The sequence below is a fragment of the Balaenoptera musculus genome, chromosome X, assembly GCF_009873245.2.
Source record: "Balaenoptera musculus isolate JJ_BM4_2016_0621 chromosome X, mBalMus1.pri.v3, whole genome shotgun sequence".
NCBI lineage: Eukaryota > Metazoa > Chordata > Mammalia > Artiodactyla > Balaenopteridae > Balaenoptera > Balaenoptera musculus.
In genome coordinates this window covers 99,426,694-99,449,105 of record NC_045806.1, presented here as the reverse complement: position 1 = coordinate 99,449,105, position 22,412 = coordinate 99,426,694, and the positions used below count along the sequence as shown (strand labels likewise).

Genomic DNA, 22,412 nt, shown 5'->3' with positions numbered 1-22,412 from the left:
GCAACGGGAGAGGCCGCAACAGTGAGAGGCCCGCGCACCGCGATGAAGAGTGGCCCCCACTTGCCGCAACTAGGGAAAGCCCTCGCACAGAAACGAAGACCCAACACAGCCAAAAATAAATGAATAAATAAATAAATAAAAATTAAAAAAAAAATGGGACGGGCCTTCCTGGTAGACAGGAAGGAACAGGAAGGCCTGCTAGGAAATCTGGGCGCTCATTTCCAGTAACGTGGAGCCAGGGCAGATAGAGTTGGTATTTTTATGGGTTTGGGGATTTTGTGATTTTCCCTCATCCTTTCCTGAGAGGCAGCAGAATGGTGGGTCAGTTTCTAGCTATTTCAAGACAATAATTGCTTTGCTTACTGTCAAGATGGTCCACTCTGATATGTCATACCCCTAGGGACATGTGGACGAGATCGTGCCTAAATGATTTCTCCAGGGTGGGGCAAGAACCGTGACAGTGAGGTAGACCTATTCCATCCCACCTGGTGTCAACTGGGAGGACACTCGTGCCCCCCAGGAGACACTCTGAAATGTCCCTGGTTGCTCTGAAATGTGCACGGCCTCTGCCAACTCATCACCCCAAGAAAGCAAAATCCTCCATTAAATTGAGCCGCAGGAACTTTGCTTGTCTCTCATGAGGAAGGTTTCACTTTTGAAAGGTCTACTAAGCCAAAGGCCACTCTTTCCCAATAAAACCCAGCAAACACACACACACACACACACACACACACACAAAGTGACGTATACTGGGCTCTGGAGTGGTAATTATATCATTTCTTAAACTCTTCATTCTTATTCCATACTTCCGCAGACAGAATCTCCGCTTCTTTTAGTTGGAACTAAATACAAAAGCCAGGACATTTTAGCCAGGACAACCTTGCCAGATGTGTAGCTCCACAACATTCCCTTAGCATCCAGGCCATTGGATTTCCAGAAAAGGCACCCAGCCATCACTAGCTCAGGCCTTTGGAATTTTCCATCCTTGTCTAAAGAAAAGGTTAAAAACAATAAACACAGTGCCGGCCCTGTCCCCCAGAGAACACTTTATGACCAAACACGGAGGAGAGAGGGAAGGAAGAGGTGAGAAAAAGATGAGACGGGGTGAGTGAGAGAGTGCCCACCGTGGAAGGAAGTTTCCAGAGCACAGGGCTGGTGACACTGGAGCCAAATATGCAGAAGCTTTTCCTGGAAGGTCACAGCGCAGAGAGGTGAGGGCCACCAGGAGCAGCACTTGAGGAAGATCAGAATGAGGGGAGAACAGTCAGCGGTCAGTGGAAGGCGGAAAGAGAAAGAAAGAAATCTGGCAGGGCGAGCACGAAGTCAGCTAAAGGAATCCTGCGCCAGTGGGCGCCTCGCTCAGAGCAAGTCTCAAGGCCTCGGAGACCTGCCTCCACGGCCCCCATTCCTGTCTAGCAGGGTTTGCTGCCTTGAGAAATACGGATCTGGAATAGGTGTGAACTGTTGCCCTTCTTCTACCGGAAGATGGAGGAAGTGAGGGCCAGCCAACCCTTGACTCCCAAAAGAAATCTGGCCTCTACAGGTTTCTGGGGGTCACAAGTCTTAAACCCCCAAGTCGGAGAACTGGGTTCCAACTAACACATACGGCAGAGAACTACATAGAAGTGTCCTCCACATTCCTTAACTAATTAATTTGGGGTCTTGAATTATGCGAGTTGACAGGGTGCACTGCCACCATCCCACACAAAACTGTTCCATTTACCTAGCACAACTTCTACAGGGGTGGATTTCTTCCGGTCTGAATCTAAAACTATACTGCTACCCTCATTAAATATTGTTAATATTTTCATCTCTGGTCTCTTGGTCTATTATAATGAGGGGGAAAAAATCCCTTCCTTCCATCTTCACTTATTTTTATCCTTTAGTTTCCTCAGATTAAGTCCTTGTCTTCACTTACCCCACCCCACCCCCATCCTTGCCCTAAGTAGATCCAATGTATTAAAAAGAAATCAGTAGAAATAGATTCTCTGCTTCAATTCAAGCAACAGTTCTAAAAGCATTTCCCTTGGGATTTTAGCATGACCCGAAGGAAAGTATCTCTCTTTTCCTTCAGCTAAGGCAGCTTGCTATCTCCCATAGCTCAGCACACCTCTCCCCTCCCCCCCACCTCTCTCTCTCTCTCTCTCTCTCTCTCTCTCTTCTAGCTCACTCTCAAAGACATTTGCTTTCTAGTTTCTTCTGGTATATACCACACTCCCAGATGTTCCAGAGTCCTGAGGCATCAACTCTGTCACGAAGGTCATTGATCCAATGCCTACTATCCCTAAGCCATGAAGTTCAGATGAGCGCCAGTGAAAAAGGAAAAACCTCAAACCAGAAAGGAGTAACTCAGTAAAATAATATGAAATAAACTGTAACAAAATAAGCCAGGTTGAAGGGCAACAGCCCGTAACATAAAGAAAATGAACATCAGTCTCTAAAGAAGATTTAAATAGGATTACAGTTAATACCTTTTCGCATCCTAGAGATTAGTAGTATCTAAATACATTAGAAAAAATTTCAAGATAATTCCACTGCAAACATCTGAATTTTTTAATTGAGTTGGCTTATAAGGAGAATTGGAACTATCTTCCTATTGAGGAGAAAAGAAAGGAAGACTGGAACAGGAGAAAGTGAAGATGGTTAATGTATATTTTGTCGGTACAGATTTTTAAACAAAATCTAGGGGTTTCCCAACCTTTTACAAAATGTTTTTCAGTACATTTCAGCCAGTTATCCAAGGGTCTGGAAAAAGATATGCCCGGCCTCGGAGAAATATAGCCATGGCCAATTAGAACTGATGTAAAAATAGAAAATGCAATCCACATCGATGATAGAGTGCTTCTTCAGGGCAGTAGGCTCTCTGCCATCAGCTTATCAGGTATGTTGTCACGGCCAGCGTGAGGAGGGCTGGTGCAGTGTGTGTCTCTAAGATGGCAGCGGCTGGACTTGGTGAATGAGACAGGAAGTTTCAATTTCTCTCTCAATTGAAATCATCATGAAGACAGAAGGAATCAGAGAGATTTTCCAGTCCTTCTCTCTGCTTCTCGAATCATGTGTTTTAGAAACCCATTTCTGGGAAGGGGTCTGCCAATTACCTTGAAAATGCAGGAGGGCCATGCCCAGTCTAACTTGACCTTCAGGATGGGTGAAGTGTCTCTCACACAGGACACATGAGAGGTGTCTTGGGGCTTGTCAGCCAAAGTTATCCTCTCTGATGTGAAACCATCCTTTTCTCTTTTCAATACACACACCCACCCCCTTACCTCTTTACTCTTTAGCTGAGGGTGGAAAATTCCATAGGCCTAAACTGGCTAAGTGCCTGCCAAGTGTCTGGCCAGCTTGTATCTTGAAACACCTCAAGTCTGAAAGCAGTGCCCACTTACAAGAACTCCAGACTGAGGGACTTTTGTGTGGGAAAAAATTTTTTTAATCATGAAGAATTTAAGAAAACATCCAAATTGAAACTGCAGACTGCAAACCTATATTGCTTTCTTTCAGCCAAAATTCTCAAAAGGGTTTGTGCTTTCTCATTCTTATTCTGTGAAGACTTTTGCACCTGGCTCGCAGTTTGCCAGTCTATCAGACCCGTGTTCCTCCTCCACCACAAGGTCAGTATCCATGCTGGAAACCCATATGACCCTAGAATTCCACCATTCCTCAACCTCCAGCAATGGTTTCCCAAAGCTGTCCACTTCTTAATCCCTGGAATTTGTGACTATGTTATATCACATAGCAAAGGGATTCTGCAGATGTAATCAAGTTAAGGATTTTGAGATGGGGAGATTATCCTAACTAATTATCCTGGTGGGACCAAGGTAATCAATCGTAAGAGTCCTTCTAAGTGAGGGAGGGAGGAAGGAAGGAAGAAGAGTCAGAATCAGAGAAGGAGATGTGATGACAGAAGCAGTGTCAGTATGATATGATGTGAGAAAGACTTGACCAGACATTGCTGGCTTGAAGATGGAGGAAGGGGCCACAAGCCAAGGAATGAAGGCAGCCTCTAGAAGCTGTAAAACGCACGGTAACAGATTCTCCCCTAGAGCTTCTGGGAGGGAGTGAGGACTTACAGACACCTTGGCGTTAGCCCACTTAAAACCGTTTCAGACTTCCAACCTCCAGAACTGTGAGTTTAGTAAATCTGTGTTGTTTTGAGACACTGAGTTTGCGGCAATGTGTTATAGTGGCCATGGGAAACTAACAGGCCATGCATCTAGTGCAACTCTCAGCAGGGTCACTGCTGGAACTCCTCATCTCAAGTACTCTGCCTTTTCTGAGTTCTCTAAGCAGACACCCAGCGTGCTAAGCTCAAGCTGTTGTGCGGTCATGGTGAGTGTAGGACAGGCCTCCTCAGGACCAGCAACAAGACGAGAGCTCTCCTAGAGGAGCTGGGCAATTGGCCGGCAAACCAAGACAGAGGGTTAGATATGGGGTAGGGGGTCAAGACAAGGATACAGTGACTGGGACAGTGACACAAGAGGACAAGGAAGAAGATAAAACCCAGTGACCGGAAATGGATTTTACAGATCGGGCAGAACCAGTAGCCTAGGGGACTTAAGGCCCAGATCCGGAGCTCTGAATACGAGTCTTCTGATGTCCCCTGCTTAGGCCCTGACGAGTCTCTGGGCCTGGGGCGGTGCCGGGCTGGCAGTGGACCTCCGAGTCCACACAGAGGAAGCAGGGGGAGGGAGCTGGGCCTCTATCGCAGAACTGAGGCGACAAAGCCCTACGGAATTCTCCCTCGGCTCTCCCGGTGAGAATTCTGCCAGACCCGGTTTCACTTTGTTTGGAAGGCGAAGACAGAGGCAGAGCTCCTCTGTAAGCAGTCACGCAGGTCACTAGCAGTGGAGGAGTGATTCTCCCTTGGGGTCAGGTTAGCAGGGAGAAACTTCTTTGCTCCACAAGCAATAGAGCATGATCTAAACACTCCTCTGGCCAGAAGGAGAGCTGCGGGCGCCTATGAGCTTTCAAATAACCATTTTGTTCAATTTTCGCAACAGTTGATTGAGAGCCCTCCTGGATTTAAGTGCTTTCTTGGTGGTAAGTTAGGCAACTTAGAAGGTGGTATTCCCTCCTTCTGGTCTCTAGGAAACCATTTAATGGACCGAAGCCTTCGGAACTTGTTAACCTATGAAAATAAACTGGTTTTGCCAACCACACTGTTCCACTCACGCCATGAACATTGACAACAGGTCCTGTAAGACATAAAGCTGGCAGTTTCTCAAGTGGGAAAACTACACGCTAATATAAAAGGCATGGAGAGAAATATATATGTTGTTATTTTTGGACGGCACTAACCTGCTTGAAAAAAATCATAAAAACAGTTCCCTGAAAATGATCCCAGGTACCTCGGCAGAGCCAGTGTTCCGGAGATTTTTTCCCCCATATAGCTAGTCAAATAGCAAAGAAAGGAAGAACGGCCAATTGCAAAAAGTTCTCAAAATCCTTAGGCTGACTTTGGCAAGGAAAAATCTATACTGATCTTGCCCACATTTCTCAGTAACAACCCCACCCCTCTTTTTTTTTTTTTTTCTGTCCTCACCTCCTACTTTCCCACTACAGAGACCTAAGCTTGTTCAGAAATAAACACTGTTTCCCAATAGGAGGAGATCATCACCAAAACCACACAAAGAGAGCTTCCTCCACCCGTTCTATTGTGGAATCTGGCCCAGGAGCTAGTGCTTCTTTACCTGATTATGCCAAAGAAATTGAGACACCCGGAGTTCATTACCTGTTCTGTCATTTAGCAAACTTGGGTGGCCTACAGACTGCCTCACTTGAAACCATGCCTCTGTTTCCCCACTGATGGGAGACAGGTGATGACAATGTGGTACGCATTTCACAGTGACCTGGAAGAACATGCGAGGTCAGAGGCATAACAGCATTTTTAACTCATCATAAGATCGGGGCTATAAAAATACAAGGTCTTGTCATTATCCAACCACCATTTCGTACAAAGGCATTCCCCAGCCTCCTGACACACTTTGCTGAAGCACTTCAAATAAAGATGTTCTGTCTCAGAGGCTTAGAAGAACATCTGACTTCTTAGTTAAATCTCACCCAGTCAAATCTTTTAGTCACTACGGAAAGCAACAGGAGGGGAAAGCTGAAGTATCAGAATACCTTCAAACATTTCTCTGCAGCTTGAAACATATACAGTCCAACATAAGCTGTCGAGAAAGGCCAAAATACAACTTCCTGTCAACGATAAACTCGATGAGCAATAAAAACAAGGTGGTAAAGAATGGCAGGAAATCATTAAGAGCAAATTTTGGCGTGACTGTGAGAGGCTGTGCGTAGATAGTAGGTCAACCTCATGTCCCTGGAACAGTTGGCATATTTTCCACGGTATTGACTATGCTGGAAACCTGCACGCACTATTCCTAATTGGACTCATCCTGCTACCACAAAACCGGGATAGCTGCATAGAAAAGTATATTAATTTCTTAGAAGACCTGTAAGCTTATAATGTTCCCACTAAAATACATGTTTCCAAAATACCTCTTTAAAAAGGCACTTGAATGTCAACAGTCATTTGATTCTTTTTAAAGTAAGGATTAATGAGTAAAAGGCATGTCAATAAAGTTTTGAGAGGGAAAGGAAAGAGCGTTCAAGTTCTGTTCTTCCATACAGAGCCCAATGCTCCTCTATCCATGCTTTTGGAGAAACCGCGCTGAACAGACTGTCATAAGTTCCCCAGACCAGAGGACCTCCCCCCGGGCACAGGCTGGGGCGTTCCTCCCCCCTAGACGACTAGTCTTCCCACTCACTCATCTGACTAGTCTGAAGGCAAGAACTGCCACAGACCCAGAGCCCTAGCTCACATCCACTGGGCTCTTCGATATGACCCAGTCCGCCTGGGAACGGCTGCTCCCCAGGACCTCATGGGCAGCCAGCTTATTTTGCCAAGAAGGGTATGATTCTTGGCTCAGCCATGTATGTGGCTCACCCTTTGGGGCATGATCTGGAGCAGGGAAATAAAAAAGCAAGGGTACCTGCTTCCCTTCTACCCGTCTACTTTTGTCGGTTGACGTGCCACACATACACAAAAGACTTCTGCACACCATCAAGCCCGGGAATAAGCATGCGAGCCAACAGTTGTCCAGTGCCTTCCACGTGCCAAGCCCCGGTCCCCAGTGCTTTGCATGCAACTCGTCGAAGCCTTTCCACAAACCCACGAGAGGGTTATCGAGGCACAGAAGGTGAAATAACTGGCCCAAGGTCACCCAGTTAGTAAGCAGCCGAGCTGGACTTTGAACCCTGGCAGTGAGCTTCCAGAGCCCAGTGTGCTCTACTAAGCACGAGTCACAGGCAACGGAGCTGAATGAGACTGTCCCTTTGCCCCAGTTCCTGCTCTGGGAGCCTCCAGGGTGTGGCCCTGCAAGAATCGGAAAGGCATCTGGCTCTGGGTTGATATAAGCGACAGGTCAACGTTACCCATGAACCCCTCTGCACTCCTGACAAAAGCTAAAGGAAACTAAGATATCTAAATCCCAAACAGAGATGTATCATAAAATTACCATTAAGATTTACAGAAAAGGGGAAACAGCTCTCGCGCTTTCTCCCCGCCTGTGGTTTCTGGCCTTCCCTCTGTGTTTAAAAAAAAAAGAAGAAGAAAAAAGAAAACAAACAAAAAAACTAATAATTTTTCAACATGCCTACTGATCATTTTATGTCTCAGAAGAAAGCAAGACCAGGGAGGTGAATGACTCCTCTGAACGGAATTCCCGCAAACAAGCCTGGCGGGGCGGGGCGGGGCGGCTCCGGAGGTGGAGCTCTGGGGGTCTGGGAAAGTAGCGAGCGCTCCGGCAGCCCACAGAGGTCAGGTCAAGGAATGTCAAGGTGAGTTACACATGTACACTGTATGCGAATTTCTCTGAGTGTCAGGCGCTGCCATTTACTTTCCCCATTCCCATCAAAAAAAAAACAAAAAAGGCCTCTGTAGCCCAGTAAATGAGGGAAATGCCAAAGGCCTCATTTAACATTGTTGAACCCAGAAAGGACCAACGTCTTGAAAAACGTTAAGGATCACAAAAAAAGACCATGAGGGGGCGGGGGCCGGGCAGAAATGATGTAACTGAAGATAGAAGCAGCACCAATCACTAGCCTCCTGCCGCTTCCATCTTCTCTATTTCACACTCATTTGCATACACCCCATCTCCCTTCCAGGCTTGTGAGTCCCTCAAGGGCAGGACACACGCTAGCCAGCCTCTTCAGGCACCTGGGGAAGGAGGCTGGTTAGGCTGAACCCTGGGACGGGAAGCTGCCCAGGGGGTGACCTAACTTCCCATGAAGCCTGCCTGGGGAGGCCGCTCCTCCCCCTCGCCCTGCCTCCCACTTCCCTAACGACCCCCAAAGGTGCAAACCTCTTCAATCAGCTAATCTCGCCTCGCCAGCCCGGCTGCTCAGCCCTGGCTCTTCCTCCCCTTCCTGATCCCATCTGGAACACTTTCTTCTCTGTCCTCAAGAACCCTAGTCTTTTGCCAAAACACGACACTAGAGGCTCAGCCTTTCCCCAGAATGTTCTCTCCACCACCTTAACTGTAACTCGGCTTTGCCCTGACGACCCTCTCTAGAAGAGGCAGCTCATTTGCTTCTCCCTTCCCCTCTCGTGGAACACACTGACCCTCCTGGTCACCTGGGCTGACAAACCTCAGTCATCTTGACTCCACCTCCCCCCCCCCTCCTCCCACTTCTTCCTTCCCCCCTCTACTCCCCCTTCAAGGATCACTAAATCCTGATGATTTTATCACTTCTCTTACTTCTTCTGCCTTATCTCCATTGTCACTGCCTCAGCTAAGCCATTGTTGTCCCTCTCCAGAACCATATAGCTATATTTTACCCAGTTACCTGGTCTCCAGGCACCCAACACCTGGTCCATCCTATATATTGTTTCCATGTATTTCCCGCTGTGAGAGGCACTGGGAATAGACAGGAACACACAGCCCCTGCCTTCTTGGCTCATATTCAGAATGGGTATGAAATATTGCCCCCTTCTTCACTGTAATCTGTGATAGACCCTTCTAGAATACTTTTTTTTTACTAGATCTCTCCTTAACTTTTATGAATCACTTATACATCAGACATTTTCCAAATATTACCTTCTTTGACCCCCACAAGAACTCCACAAGGTCAGCACAACTATTTATTATCCCCATTTCACAGATGAGGAAAACGAGATCTCGTTACTTGCTTCGGTTCACAATGCAAGCCGGTGACAGAGGGCAGAGTCAAGCCCAGGTCTGACTCTTGAGCCTGGGCTCTGGCTCCCACATTTTAAGGAGGACACTGAAACCTTGGAAAGGAGCCCAAACAAGATGATCGTGATGGTGAAGCATCCTGAAACCAAGTCACATGAGGAAGGAAGGAAGGAAAGAAATGAAGGCTCTTTGGCTTTGGGAAGAGTGCATTTTAAAATGCCATGGTGGCTGTCTCCAAATATTTGAAGGGTTGCCATGTGAAAGAGGAAGCAAACATATTCTGTGCGGCTCCAAATGGCAGAGCTAGGCCTAGCCTAGTGGTGCAACTTACAGAGAACAAATTTCAGCGCAAGAGCCGTTTCTAACCCAGCCCTCTAATGGGCGGAGAGCGTTTAAGGAGAAGCTAGGCATCGTTTGTCAGGGCTGGTACGGGGCACATTTCTGCCTTGAGTAGGCAAGTGGTCTAGATCTGCATTTCTGTGCACATCAAAGTCACCTTGGGTTGTTTTTAAAAATACAGATGCCTGGCCCCAGCCCAGACTTACCGAAACAGAATCTTAGGGGTAGAGACCGTTAGTGTGAGAATTACAAACCAGGAAATAAGTCTGTAAGAAGGTTCACTCAAATCCTCAAAAGAAGAAATACAAATGGCTAATCAACATATGCCAACCTGGTCAACTTCAAGACTAATCAAAGGAATGCAAATTAGAACGGTGATATGCCGTTTACTGCCTACCAGATTGCAAGGGTTAAAAAATATTAATTACAGGTGTTGGCATGGGAGGGGGCAAAAGGAACACTCACACTTTCTGGTGACGGAAGGGCAAATGTCAACTTTCTGCAGAGCAATTTAACAGCAGGTTTAAGAGGAATTGTTAATGCTAAAAATGTGTCTAATGTTTGAGCAAAGCAATTCCAATGCTAGAAATTTATCCTAGAGGGACAATCTAGCATGTTTGAAAATGCCTGCTCAAAGATGTTCATTCAAATTCATGTTTATACCAGAGCTGTCCTGAAGAACTTTCTGCAGTGATGGAAATGTTGTCTCTGGGCTGTCCTACGCGGGCCAGCCACTAGGCACACGTGGCTCTTGAGCACTTGAACTGTGGCAAGGGCAATTTAGGAGCTGCTTTTTAAATTTTTTAAATTAATTTTAATTTTTTAGTTAATTCAAACGTAAATGTAAATAGCCACAGGTGGCTAGTAGCTACTGTACTGGAGAGCTCATGTTTATAACTCCTCAAAATTAGAACTTCTCAAGACACCAAACAATAAAGGATGATTAACCTATGGTCCACCCACAGTGGAATTTTTGGCAGTCGTTAAACATGATTATGTAGATTTGTATCACTGGCGTGAAGAAATGTTCATAAGATATGGGTAAGTGAAGTAATTATTTACAAGTTTGTATGATAAATTTGTTTAACATGCTCGGCTTGGAAAAGAAATTCTATTCAGTACTATTTGGTGCTTCAAAGAGGGTTGGGCAAGGAGGCCTCTCCGGCTTCACAGCAACCTCTGCACTGGGCTGGCTGACAGGTCCTTCCTTCTCCAAACCTGGAGGAGCCAACGGGAGCAGTAAGACTATTTCATGCTTACTCGCCCACACTCTGGGTCAGTGCATGCAGAGCCCAGCTAAGTCTCTGAACTGCAGACTCGCGGGCAAAGCCCGTTGCAACTGGCTTTATTCTACCGTGTAAGTTGTTTCGTCCTCAATTAAGTACTTTCCACAAATTCCCCTGGGAAGAGGGAGCAGGGGAGCTGATTCATTTTCAGGCCTTCCCTAAATGCGAACCTAAGGAACACTCCTTGCAAAGGTGGTAGTGGGGGGGGGGGGTGTCAACAGCTGCAGACGCTGTTCGGCCATTCTCAGCTCTTGGAGAGCTTTTCTCCACTGGCTTTGTTATATGCCATCTGGCCAGGCGCCAGCCAGGGGACCATGCATGCATTGCCCTGCCTCAAGGGGCTACAACCCGTAATATCTAGCAACTCTTTCCTGATCCTTTGGCGCACAAGGAATTGAGGGTAAATTCAGCAGCAGCAAGCCAACAGTATTTAAACACCTACTAGGCGACCTTCCCAGGCTGACACAAGGACTCCTCCCAAGGGCAGCCAGAATACAACAGGTTTATCAAATGCCTTTGTTCCCCCAGAGGCACAAAGAGCTACATCCTGAATTATAACAAAAACAGCGTTGAAACTCTGCATTTTAAAATGTGTATATATGTAAACACTTCTCAGTTAATCACATGCACTCTCAGGTTATAATATTCCTCCCCAAGTCTCTCTTGAGAAATCTCTGCCAGTGGTTAATTCTGTAATTATCCCTTTGCCTGGGTTAAAACTGTCTTTCATTAAAAAAAGAAAAAGAAAATGCAGCAACGAAACGGTCTCTCTTTCTCTGTCTGCTTCATCATATAGTTAATAGATTTGAGGAAGTACTGATAACTGAATGAAGGTTTGAATACACAACTACATGCTATATATAGCCCAGGCCTTCTGAATTTTTCAAACAGTGAACAAAACTGAATGATGTTAGCAACATGCCAAAAAGGGTATAATTGTTAAAAAAAAAAGAAACCACCTAAACAGGAAATTCTGTATATTTGTTCAGCTTGGTGGGTTTTCCAAGTTCTAGTGAAAGATACACCACAGGAAAGCTTGCTCTGCGGCAGGAATGACTCCATATTGAAATCTAATGAAAACGCGACTCCATATTGAAGCCCTAACTTGAATGTCGTGGGTTTACAGCAGCAAGTGTAAATCCTACCTCAGCTGTCCCTAATAAACATTTTGGGTCTTAAACCAGAAAAGAATCAGACGTTAGGATGGCAGCTGCAATGTGGTCCGCTAGCTCTCCAGCCACCCATGGCTTTGCTAACTTTGGTTAACGAGCTCTTGGTGTCAGAAAAGCAGGGGCCAAGAAAGAGAGCCATTTAGGAGAGTACACTCCATTTAAGACTGTTTCCTTATCTCTTAGTTGACTGAACTGCTTCAAAATAGCATTCACTAAGGTGCTATGAATAAGATAAAACTGATTTATGTACATAATCTGGATGTCCTCTTGACAAACACATACACACAGACCCAACCCAGGTTGGAACTAACAGAAACAAATGAAGATAAAGTCATCCACACTCACTCATAATTTTAGGGCATCTAGGATTGTGCCTTGCACGTTGCAGGGGCTCAACAGATATAGATTTAGATTCCTAGAATCGGTTCTCCCCACCTCCCAAAATCTCAGTGTGGACCACATACCAGAGTAGTAAATAAATATCATTCCTGTGCCTTGCCTGGTAAAAAAATCTGTGGCCTTGGTCCCAAGTAAGATAGGTTGGCGGTATCTCTCAGAAGAGTCTCCTCCCACTAACAGTTTTTTGTGCCAAAGAGTCAATGGTTAGGAAGGCACCCGTGTTACCCCAAATTCTTTTTCAAACCCAAAACCCTGGACAAGAATGCTACTGTCAACTTTACGCTGCTGAGGGTGGCAGGTCAAATGCTGGTCAAATCCCCGTGGAGGTTTGCTGAGTCCCATTTATTCTCTTGAGACCATCTGTCCACTTCACAGGCTCCCTTCACACGATGTGGTAGAGGGCCAGCCACCCCTGCTTAAGCGAGGTTTTCTTCCTGAATTTAGGAAAGCGTTTCCTGTGCTAGGGAGGCTGAATCACTTGTTAACAATCACCCGAGATGAGAGCCCTGGTATAAATTCCCTACCCACAGCTTGCTTTCCTCTCTTAACTGGCTGTGATGACAATCGAGGTTCCAATCTGACCCCAACAGGACCTCATTCTAAAATCAGTGAGACACACAATAAGCCAAGTCCATTAAAACAACATTAAAGGTCTGGGTTTTTAGCTCTGCTAAACAGCAGGATTAAACTTCCAAGGGTCCAGCTACGATAGACAGATTTCTTTAAAGTCATTTGGCTTTGCACAGTTGTAGCTATTAGGGATCAGATCTTTATCTCAAAGGTACATATTTTACCTTTGATCCTCCTCCAGAACTCCCACTAATGTCAACTTTCTCCACTGTTGGGATCAGGCCCCTGGCCTCCCTTTAATGTTGGTTTTATCGCAGATTCTACAAGATCAACAGAAAAATTACAAGGAAAAGCTGTGAAGTTCCCTTCCGATGATAAGTTGTTTTAACAAAAAGAGCTCACTCTTAATGGTGAAATTTAAACACAGCAGACGACTCGCTGTAAGGTAGACAGCATGGAGAGAGCCAAAAACGAACAAACAAAAAAACCAAAGCAACAAAACAAATGCTAATTAACCAGTCTGATTGCTTATTTAGGTTTTGACTACTGGTCCAGGAAATTGGCAACGAGTGTCTTGAAAACAGGAGAAGGGGCAAGTGCCCGTTAGTACCCGTCCGCTGCGCTCCACAGTCAGACAATCCGAATGAGGCTGAGGGTGCGATGGAAAGGCTCCCAGGAGGTCAGCGCGCTTTCCAATGCCCATCCCCCAGCCGTGAGCGGTGGGGCTCTGAGCCCAGGTCCTCCATCCCTGGACTGGCGCACACCATCTTCCCCCAAACCCCCATGGCCCCATCTCCTTGCCTCTGGAGCGCTCTCGGGTCCCAGGGGACACGCTCGCCCTGCGGCTGCAGACCCCGCGCCCACACGCCCCGGAAACCCGTTGTCTCCAATCCCCTCCCTCCGCGGCAGCAGCGGCGGCGGCGGCAGCAGCAGCACCCCTTCTACACCCATCACCACCCTCTCCCCAGTAGCAGGAGGAAGTCGCTGTGCTTCCTCTGTTCTCACCGCCCGCCGGAGCTTGGGCGCCCGGGGCTTTTTGGGTGGGGTTCTTTTTTTGTGTACACGGTGTGTGTGTGTGCGCGCGCGAGTGTGTGTATGTGCAAAACGGGCATCGCATCCTTCCGCCTGGGCTGCCTCAGGTGCGGGCAGCAGGGACTCTGGATCTCGTCGCGCCCGGGTCGCCGGCTCTTTGTGCCGGGTCTAGGGAAGCGCGGGGTCCGCTCTCGAACTCACACCCCCGGCCGGGGCCCAGGTTCCGAGCCCCCGACGGCCCGTCGGCGTCCAGCCCGTGCAGGGCAGCCGGGCAGCCGCGGCGCTGTCAGCGGGCGCCTGGGACTCGGACCCCGGCGAGCGGCGGCCAGGCGAAAACTTACTGAAACGGAGAAAGAGCGCGGAGCGCACCGGCCGGCCGCCGCCGACGCCGTTCCCGTCCCGACCCCGCGCGCGCGCGCGGGAAGCCGCCCGGTCGCTCTCGCCCGGAGCGCGTCCCCCGGGACGCCCCGTCCCCCGGCCACTTACCAGCACTACGGAGCCCCGTACGGCCTCCGACACGCTCTGCCGGAGCTCGGCCGCCGTGCCGGGCTTGCTGAGCCGCTTGGTGAATTTGCGCACTTCGGCCATGGCAGCGGCGGGCAGGTCTCGGCTGGCGTGTTCACTGCCCCGGGCCGGGGCGGCCGCGGCCGCTGCTGCTCCAAGTGTTTACACGCCGGCCGGCCACATCGCAGCTTGGCGGCGGCGCGTCTCCCGCTGCTCCTCCCTCCCGCCCTCCGCTGCCCCTCCCTCTTTCCCTCCTTCCCTTCCTCGCTCGCTCGCTGTCCGGCCCCACGGCGGCGGCCGCTCCCTCCCCTAGAGAGCCTGTGCTTCGTGCGCGAGCAGCCCGAGGAGGAGGGTGTGTCTGGCGAGGAAGGGTGTGTGGAGGGGGAGGGAGCACTGGAGGGGGGGCGAGGGTCACGAGGGAAGAGGGGGGAAGTGGCAACCGCTCGGGCTCCGCCCGCAGCTGATATTGCTGGTGCAGCCGCCTCCGGGAGGGGAGGTCTGGTTGCTTCATTTTCGTTTGTGTGTATTTGGGGGCGGGGAGGGGGGAACAACACGAAATGTCTCCCAAGTGTGCGACGCGCTCTACCCCAGCGCTCCTTTCCCGCCCCGGAGGCTGCAGTGCCCGCAGGAGGGCTGGGGAACCCTCGCGTCCCCCCACCCCGCAAGCCCCTAGGACCGGGGCGGCGAGGGGCTGGGCGACAACGTGGAGCAGCCGCCTATTGTGTGCTCCGCCCGGGAGGGGTCGAGCCGATGTCGCTGTCGAAGGAGGGAGAGCGGGTTTTCTGGCCGGAGCGACTTGCCTGGGTCCTCTGCTGCCCACACCGTTTTCTTACCCATAGATCCTCCTCACGTGGGAGGGGTCGGGGGCAACCCCAGGAGGGAGCGGGCTTCTGGGACTGGAAACTTGCTGTGGGCGAACCCACTCCTCCACCCCCAGCAGGGCAGGGGAGAGCTGGGTGGTGGGGCCTGAGCCTGTGGCAGGTTGTCTAGTTCGGCAGAGACTGGGCGGGGGCGGGGGCGGGGGGGGGAATGGGGTAGCGGCGGGGGGGAGGGGTTGGGAAGGCTATTACCTGGAGTCTGGAGGATTTACCGGTCTTCTAGAAGCTTTTACACATCCTGCTATCGCCTCTCCATTTCCTACTCCTTTCCTTATCCTCTTCACCTTCCAAGAAATTGTTTCCCAAGAATCAAAGAACATCTTCTAACTAGATGTAAAATAAACGTGCTTAAGACAGAAATAAGGACGTGAATCTTGAAGTACTAGTGACCCTGTAAAACCTCCCCAAGTACAAAGTGAGAGGCTCTGCTAATCGCGGGAATTTTCTGTCTGGTTACTTAATGTGTTAAGAGTTTGAAAATGGCCAACAATTTCTGGGGAGCCATGCAGCCCTTCTAAGCGGGTTCCTACCACTGCCATGAGGGCACTTTGCCCACTTTTTACCATCTTCAAAGACCAAGCAGTCACACCTATATATAGGACTTTGTTATGAAAACAAGGTCATGGTTGATGGTTTCTGTGAATCCAGAAAAGGCCAAATCTCTTAGCAGCATGTCTATTTCAGCAGCCATCACATTAGTGCCAGTAAAGCACAGACAAAGGTTCCAGAGGGCTTGGGACCCGGAAGTCCTCTAATGGCAGAAGCCATGTATCACCAATCTTGGCTTTGCACAGAGCGTATGTATATAAAATTTGTTAATTGTTGAATGTAGGTGGATCAGCCCTAATTCACGCCTCGGTTCTGTGAGTGCCTGTGTGGCCCGCCCTGTTGGTTACCTACAGAACAGCCATAACACCTTTTCCTTGCTAAGAGAGCCCAGATTTGCTTCTGGTATGGAGCAGAGCCAGGGGGCTTAGGGAAGACAGACCCAGCTCCAGGTGATGAATTATGACTGGTTAAAAAGAAAATCATGATAATCTCACTCTACTAGAGGAATGGTCTTAACTCCATTCAGTTTGGGCCCATGCAATAGAAAAGAGAAGTGTGGGAGGAGAGCTCCTGAGTTTTTCCACCTTTTAAAAGAGAGCTGTGCAGAGAGACCTCTGCTCCCCCTTCTTCCTGAGAGGGGTCTTTTCTGGTGACGCATCTGCCCTTGGCAGCCATTTTGCAACCACAAGGGAAGTCCAAGACCATCGCAGAGGGGCCAATCCAGAATTCAGACAGCATTGAACCGTTGAACCAACCCTACCTAGTACTGCCTACCTCTGAGAAAAGTAAATCCTTATGGTTTATGCAACTTTTAGTTGAATATTCTGTTTCTTTCGGCCAAAAGCATCTTTACTACTACATACTCTATTGTAGCCATTAAAAGTACACAGGGTTGAACAAGACAGGCAAGGTCCCTCTTCTGGTGGAGCTTACGTTCTAGTGCAAGCAAATGAACATGTTAATTTCAGAAAGCGAGACATACTATGTGGAGGTTTAAGTTAAGGTGATAGGATAGAGAGTACTTGGAGTTGGAGACCTAATTTAGAATAGAAGGTCAAGGAAGTCTTCTTGGAGGAGGTGAAAACTGAGTGAGTCTTGAAGGAAAAGAAGCAGCCAGCAGAGATCAGGAGGTAGAGCAACTCCAGGTAGAAGGAATGACAGGTACAAAGGCGTGGAGATGGGGGCAGACTTAGTGTGTTCAAAGCCAGAAAAAAAAAAAAGGCCAGCATGGTTCGAGCATAGAAGGAAGAGAAGTAGTAGGAGATGGAATCGGAGAAGGCAATTTCTACAGAGCCTTGTGAGCCATCGGAAGCACATGTCACACGGATGGTATGCAAACACCATCTGGTCATTAGTAGGCTCCATGCTTATTCTTGAGACTGTAGGTTTCACTTTTTTTGCTTTAAGGCTTCTGTTTAATTACATAAACATTGAGCGTTGTGCTATGCACTGAGGGACGATGCAGGATGAATTAAATACACTGTCCATTCCCTTCAGGAAAAAAAAAAGAGTCCTGTAGAGAATGTATTTATGATACAAGGAAGTATGTGATAAAGACCATACTTCAGGTAAAGCGGGAGATTGCAAAATCACATCTGATTAGGGCCTACTGAAGGCTTCCTGTAGGAGGGGGCGTTTGAGTTGGACCTTGAAGCTGAGTAGGATTTGGACATGACTACACTCACATAGTAAAGGGAAATTGTAGAGGCAATCCTACAGCTTCCAACAGAGCATCTTATTGGGTGATTTCTTTTCCACATTTGTTAAATATCTTTGATTTCATCACAAATTTACCTATCCTAATGTTAAATTTAATTTAATTTAATGTTAACCCTACCCTAATTGAACTTGAGATTCAGTATTAGAAATGCCATAGAGCTGTTTGACCTACAAATTCCACTTCTATGAATCAATGCCAAATAATAACTCTCACATGTGAACTGAGATGCCTGCATAAAGATACTCATTGTATCAATGTTAATAATAGCAAACTATTAGAAACAACCTAAATACCATCCATAAGGGACTACTTTATCCTCAATTTCTAGATCAGTGCCTGGCACATAGTAGGTGCTCAAAAAATATTTGTGAGTGAATGAATGAATGCATGGACATAACATGATTCATTCATACTAAGGAATTCTCTACAGCTATTAAGAAAGAATGAGATATATATGGATGTACTTACATGGAAAAACTCCAAAAAATATTGATAAAAAGCAAGTTGCAGAACAATTCTACTTGTGGAAAAAAATAATATTTGTGTGTGTGTATCTATATCCCTACACATGAGCTAACCAGGGGGAGGGGGCTTATGGGTGGGACATGGGAGTGGAGAGCAAGAGGACTTTCACATTTTATCATCTAAATGCTGCAGACTCTCAAATTTATATTTCCAGCTTCAACCCCCAGACTTGTATATCCAATTCATCATCCCTACATGGATGTCTAATAAATACCTCAAATTAAGCATGCCCAAAACCTAACTCCTATTCTTTCTCCGCGAATCTACTCCTTCTATAATTTCCTCTATCTCAGTATATGATAGTTCTTTTCTAGTTGCTCAGGCCAAAAACCTTAGAGTCATCTCTTATTTCTTACACGCCCCGCATCTATTCTAACAGCGAATCCTGTTGACTCTGCCTTCCAAATACATTCAAGAGGGAATTCCCTGGCGGTCCAGTGGTTAGGGCTCTGCGCTTCCACTGCAGGGGGCACAGGTTTGATCCCTGGTCGGGGAACTGAGATCCTGCATGCCCCTCAGCATGGCCAAAAAAAAAAACCAAAACTTTCAAGGTCCAAAGACTTCTCCCATCTCTACCAATACCACCCTAGTCCCAGCCACCAGCATCTCTTGCCTGGATTATTTCAGTGGCCTCTCAACTGACACCCCACCCCCGCCCCCGCTTTCCCCCTTGCCCTGCTACAGTCTATTTGTAACATACCAGCCAGTGATTCTAATCAGTCCCCCCACCCAGTTTGTGCTTAGAGTGACCTACAAGATCCAATGTACTAGTTATCTCTTGCCGTGTAACAAATTACTCCCAAATGTGGCCCCTAAAGAGAACACACACTTGTTATCTCACATTTTCTGTGGATCAGAAATCTGAGCATGGCTTAGCTGGGTCTCCCAGATCAGGATCTCTCACTAGGCTGTGATCAGGGCATTGGTTGAGGCCTCAGTCATCTCAAGGTTCAAGTGGGTCAGGATCTCTTGCTAAGCTCAATCAGTGGTTACTGGCAGGATCTGGATCCTCACAAGTTGCTTGACTGAAGGCCTCAGTTCCTTGCTGGCAGTTGGCCACAGGCTGCCTTCAGCTCCTTGCCACATGGGCTTGTCCATAGGGCGTTTATAACATGGCAGCTGGCTTCATCAAAGTGAGTCAATGAGATAACAAGAGACTACCAGCAAGTAGAAGCCACAGCCTTTAAGAACCTAATCTTGGAAGTGACACCCCTTCAGTTTTGCTGGCTTCTATTCATTAGATCCAGCCCGCAATCAAGGGAAAGGGTTACACAAGGGCGTTAGCACCAGGAGGTGGGGACCATTGGGGGCCATGTCAGAAGCTGCCTGTCACAGTCTAGACCACCTGTCCTACTACATCTCCTTTCCTATAACTCTCTGATCTCATCTCCTGCTAATCCTCCCCCTTGTACTCTATGCTGGAGCCAGGCCTCCTTGTGATTTCTTGAAATGGCAGGCATTGCCCAGCATCAGAGCCTCTTCACTTACTATTCCCTCTACCTGGAAGGCTCCTCCCCACATAGCTTCATCGCTTTACTCCCTCACTCCTTTGGATCGTGCCCAACGTCAGCTGCTCAATTAGGCCTCCCTTGACCTCCCTGTTTAAAATGGTAACCCTCCCTCCTATCTAACTTACCCTTCTTTACTATCACCATTTGATGTGCTATATATGTGTTTACGTAGTTATTTTGTTTGTCGTCTGTCTTCTACACTAAAATTTAAGTTCCATGAGGGCAGGACATTTTGTCTGCTTTGTTCACAGTTCTAGCTTCAATGCTTAGGGCAGCGCTGTCCAATAGAAATACAGTACAAGCCACATATGTAATTTTAAATTTACTAGCAGCCACATTAAAATTCAGCAAAAAGAAGGTGGTGAAATTAATTTTAATAGTGTATTTTCTTTGACCCAATATATCCAAAATGCTATCATTTCAACATGAAATCAATATACAGGCAGACCTGATTTTATTGTGCTTTGCATATACTGCATGTTTTATCAATTGAAGTTTTGTTTGCTTCAAACGAATCTACTGGCACCATTTTTCCAACAACATTTGCTCACTTTGTGTCTCTGTGTCACGTTTTGTAATTCTCGCAATATTTCAAACTTTTTCTATTTGTTATTATGATCTATGATCAGTGATCTTTGATGTTACTATTGCAAGAAGATTACAACTCGCTGAAGGCTCAGATGATGGTCAGCATCTTTTGACAATAAAGTACTTTTTAATTAAGGTATGTACATTTTTTTAAAATATTTATTTATTTATTTATTTATTTATTTAGCTGCGCCGGGTCTTAGTTGCAGCACGCGGGATCTTCGTTGCCGCATTCAGGATCTTCGTTGCAGCATTAGATGTAATGTTATTGCACACTTAATAGACTGCAGTATAGTATAAACATGACTTTTATATGCATTGGAAAACCGAAAAATTCGTGCGAGTCGCTTTATTGCAATATTTGCTTTATTGCAGTGGTCTGGAACCAAACCCACAATATCTCTGAGGTATGCCTGTAAAAATTATTGATGAGATTCTTTTTTACTTTTTTTTTTTCATAGTAAGTCTTCAAAATCCAGGCTTTACCCTTAGATTGTTCAGATGCTAAAGTTTCATCAGAAATCCATGATCGGTATTTAGATTTAGTATTAGTTGAAAGAGTAGATTCACACATCCAACTTGTTTAAAAGTTTTCCAATAACTGTATCGCATATCAGTTTTTATATTTCAGTATGCATTAATTAAAATTAAATAAAATTACAAATTCAGTTCTTCAGTCACACAATCCCCATTTCGCATGCTCAATAGCCACGTGTGGCTAGTGGCTACTAAGTTGGACAAGGCAGGCCTAGAACAGTGCCCAGCACATCAGGGTCACTCAATAATTAATTAAAATATCCAAATTTATTGTGTAAGGCTTTTCCAAAGAGAAGATATTTATGGTTAGTTGAAGAAGACAAATAAAGCAAAACGAAAGCAATCATGATGCCATGCCCACTTCTCTGGGTCGCTGAGGCCTTTGTAACAAGCAAACTGTAATCGCAGAGAGCTGTAGAGACTCCAAAGCACGTTTATATCCATTAGCTCTTGCAATCCTCAACACAATCTTGAGAGGTAGGTAGAGCCAAGACTATTTTTCCCATTTTACAGATGAAGAAACTGAGAAAGCCAAGTCACATGTTATTTGGCAGAGCCAGAAACAGAACCCAGGTCTTCTAGTTCTCTTTCCAATACACCATATAGTGTCAAGTAACCTGAATGGCCCTGAGAGGAACTCCGTCTTTATCTCATTATGGATCCATCATCCATGAATTTATATTGATGGTGTCCAATTAGAAACAATAATATATGCACTATATGAGTATCTGAAAAAGTTAAGAGCCCTATTACAGTATGACATATTTTAAATTATATAAACCTTACTGTGTGTACATTAACAGCCTATTGCACCACTTGGAATAATGGGAGGTTTCTTATTCCCCAGACAAAGCCACAAACCTCACCCTCTTTTGTTACTTTTTCCGAATCCACCTCCTTCACAGAGTGTAATAAAAATCCTCTACCCATAAATTGTTTGTGGATTTAAGGATAACCCTTTCCCCTACCAGAGGCTAATGATATGTCTCTGAAAATGCAAATGTAGGGGTCTTGAGTATTTCGAATGTTGTAGAAAGTACTAGGTGTTACTTTGTACTGTAAATGCATGTTCCTAAATGGGAAACTCATAAGGAGACCGAATGGTCCAGGCTGGGGAAGGAAGATGAGAACTTGGCCCTGGGCAAGTTGAGTGGAAGCCATCTCTGGAGCAGAGTTGAAAAGAGCAAAGGACGACTTTCAGCAGCCTTTAGGGGCAGATAGGTCGTATCCAGAAAATTGCGGGGAGTAGAATCAGAGCAGAAACACGGACAGGGAGGGCAGACACTTAGAGCTGCAGCAGACTTTAGAAATCAACTAGTGACTAGATTCTGGTTCAAACTGCTTCATTGTATAGGAGGCAAGATGGGGTTTAGCTCAGACACAGGAAAAGAAAACACTTAGGAGAAGGGGCCATGTCACAGACCAGAGAAGGCACCTGGCCTGACACCTAGTAGGTGTGCAATCAACATTTACTGAACAAAAAGGACCTTACTTCTACTGATGCCAAAAAGAGGGCCTCGTGGATATAAATGCAACCAAGCCTGGAGGGCACCCTAAGGGGAAAGGAGAGGAGTGAACGTTTACTGAGCTCCTACGATGTGC

The 22,412-nt window shown here is 46.7% G+C and overlaps 1 protein-coding gene across 3 annotated transcripts in view; it reads right to left on the bottom strand.

Annotated features, from left to right (window-relative positions):
* The window catches only part of DOCK11 (dedicator of cytokinesis 11), a 188,423-nt gene extending 173,700 nt beyond the window's left edge, over nt 1–14,723 (bottom strand). For 2 of the 3 annotated variants that reach the window (XM_036840275.1, XM_036840276.1), the window contains exon 1: nt 14,485–14,699. In XM_036840275.1, coding sequence (XP_036696170.1) covers nt 14,485–14,586 — 102 coding nt within the window. In that variant the 5' untranslated portion in view covers nt 14,587–14,699. Of the gene's footprint in view, nt 1–14,484 lie in introns of all 3 variants that reach the window. The other variant, XM_036840277.1, reaches the window with a different exon arrangement.
* Between the last annotated feature and the right edge of the window lie 7,689 nt (nt 14,724–22,412).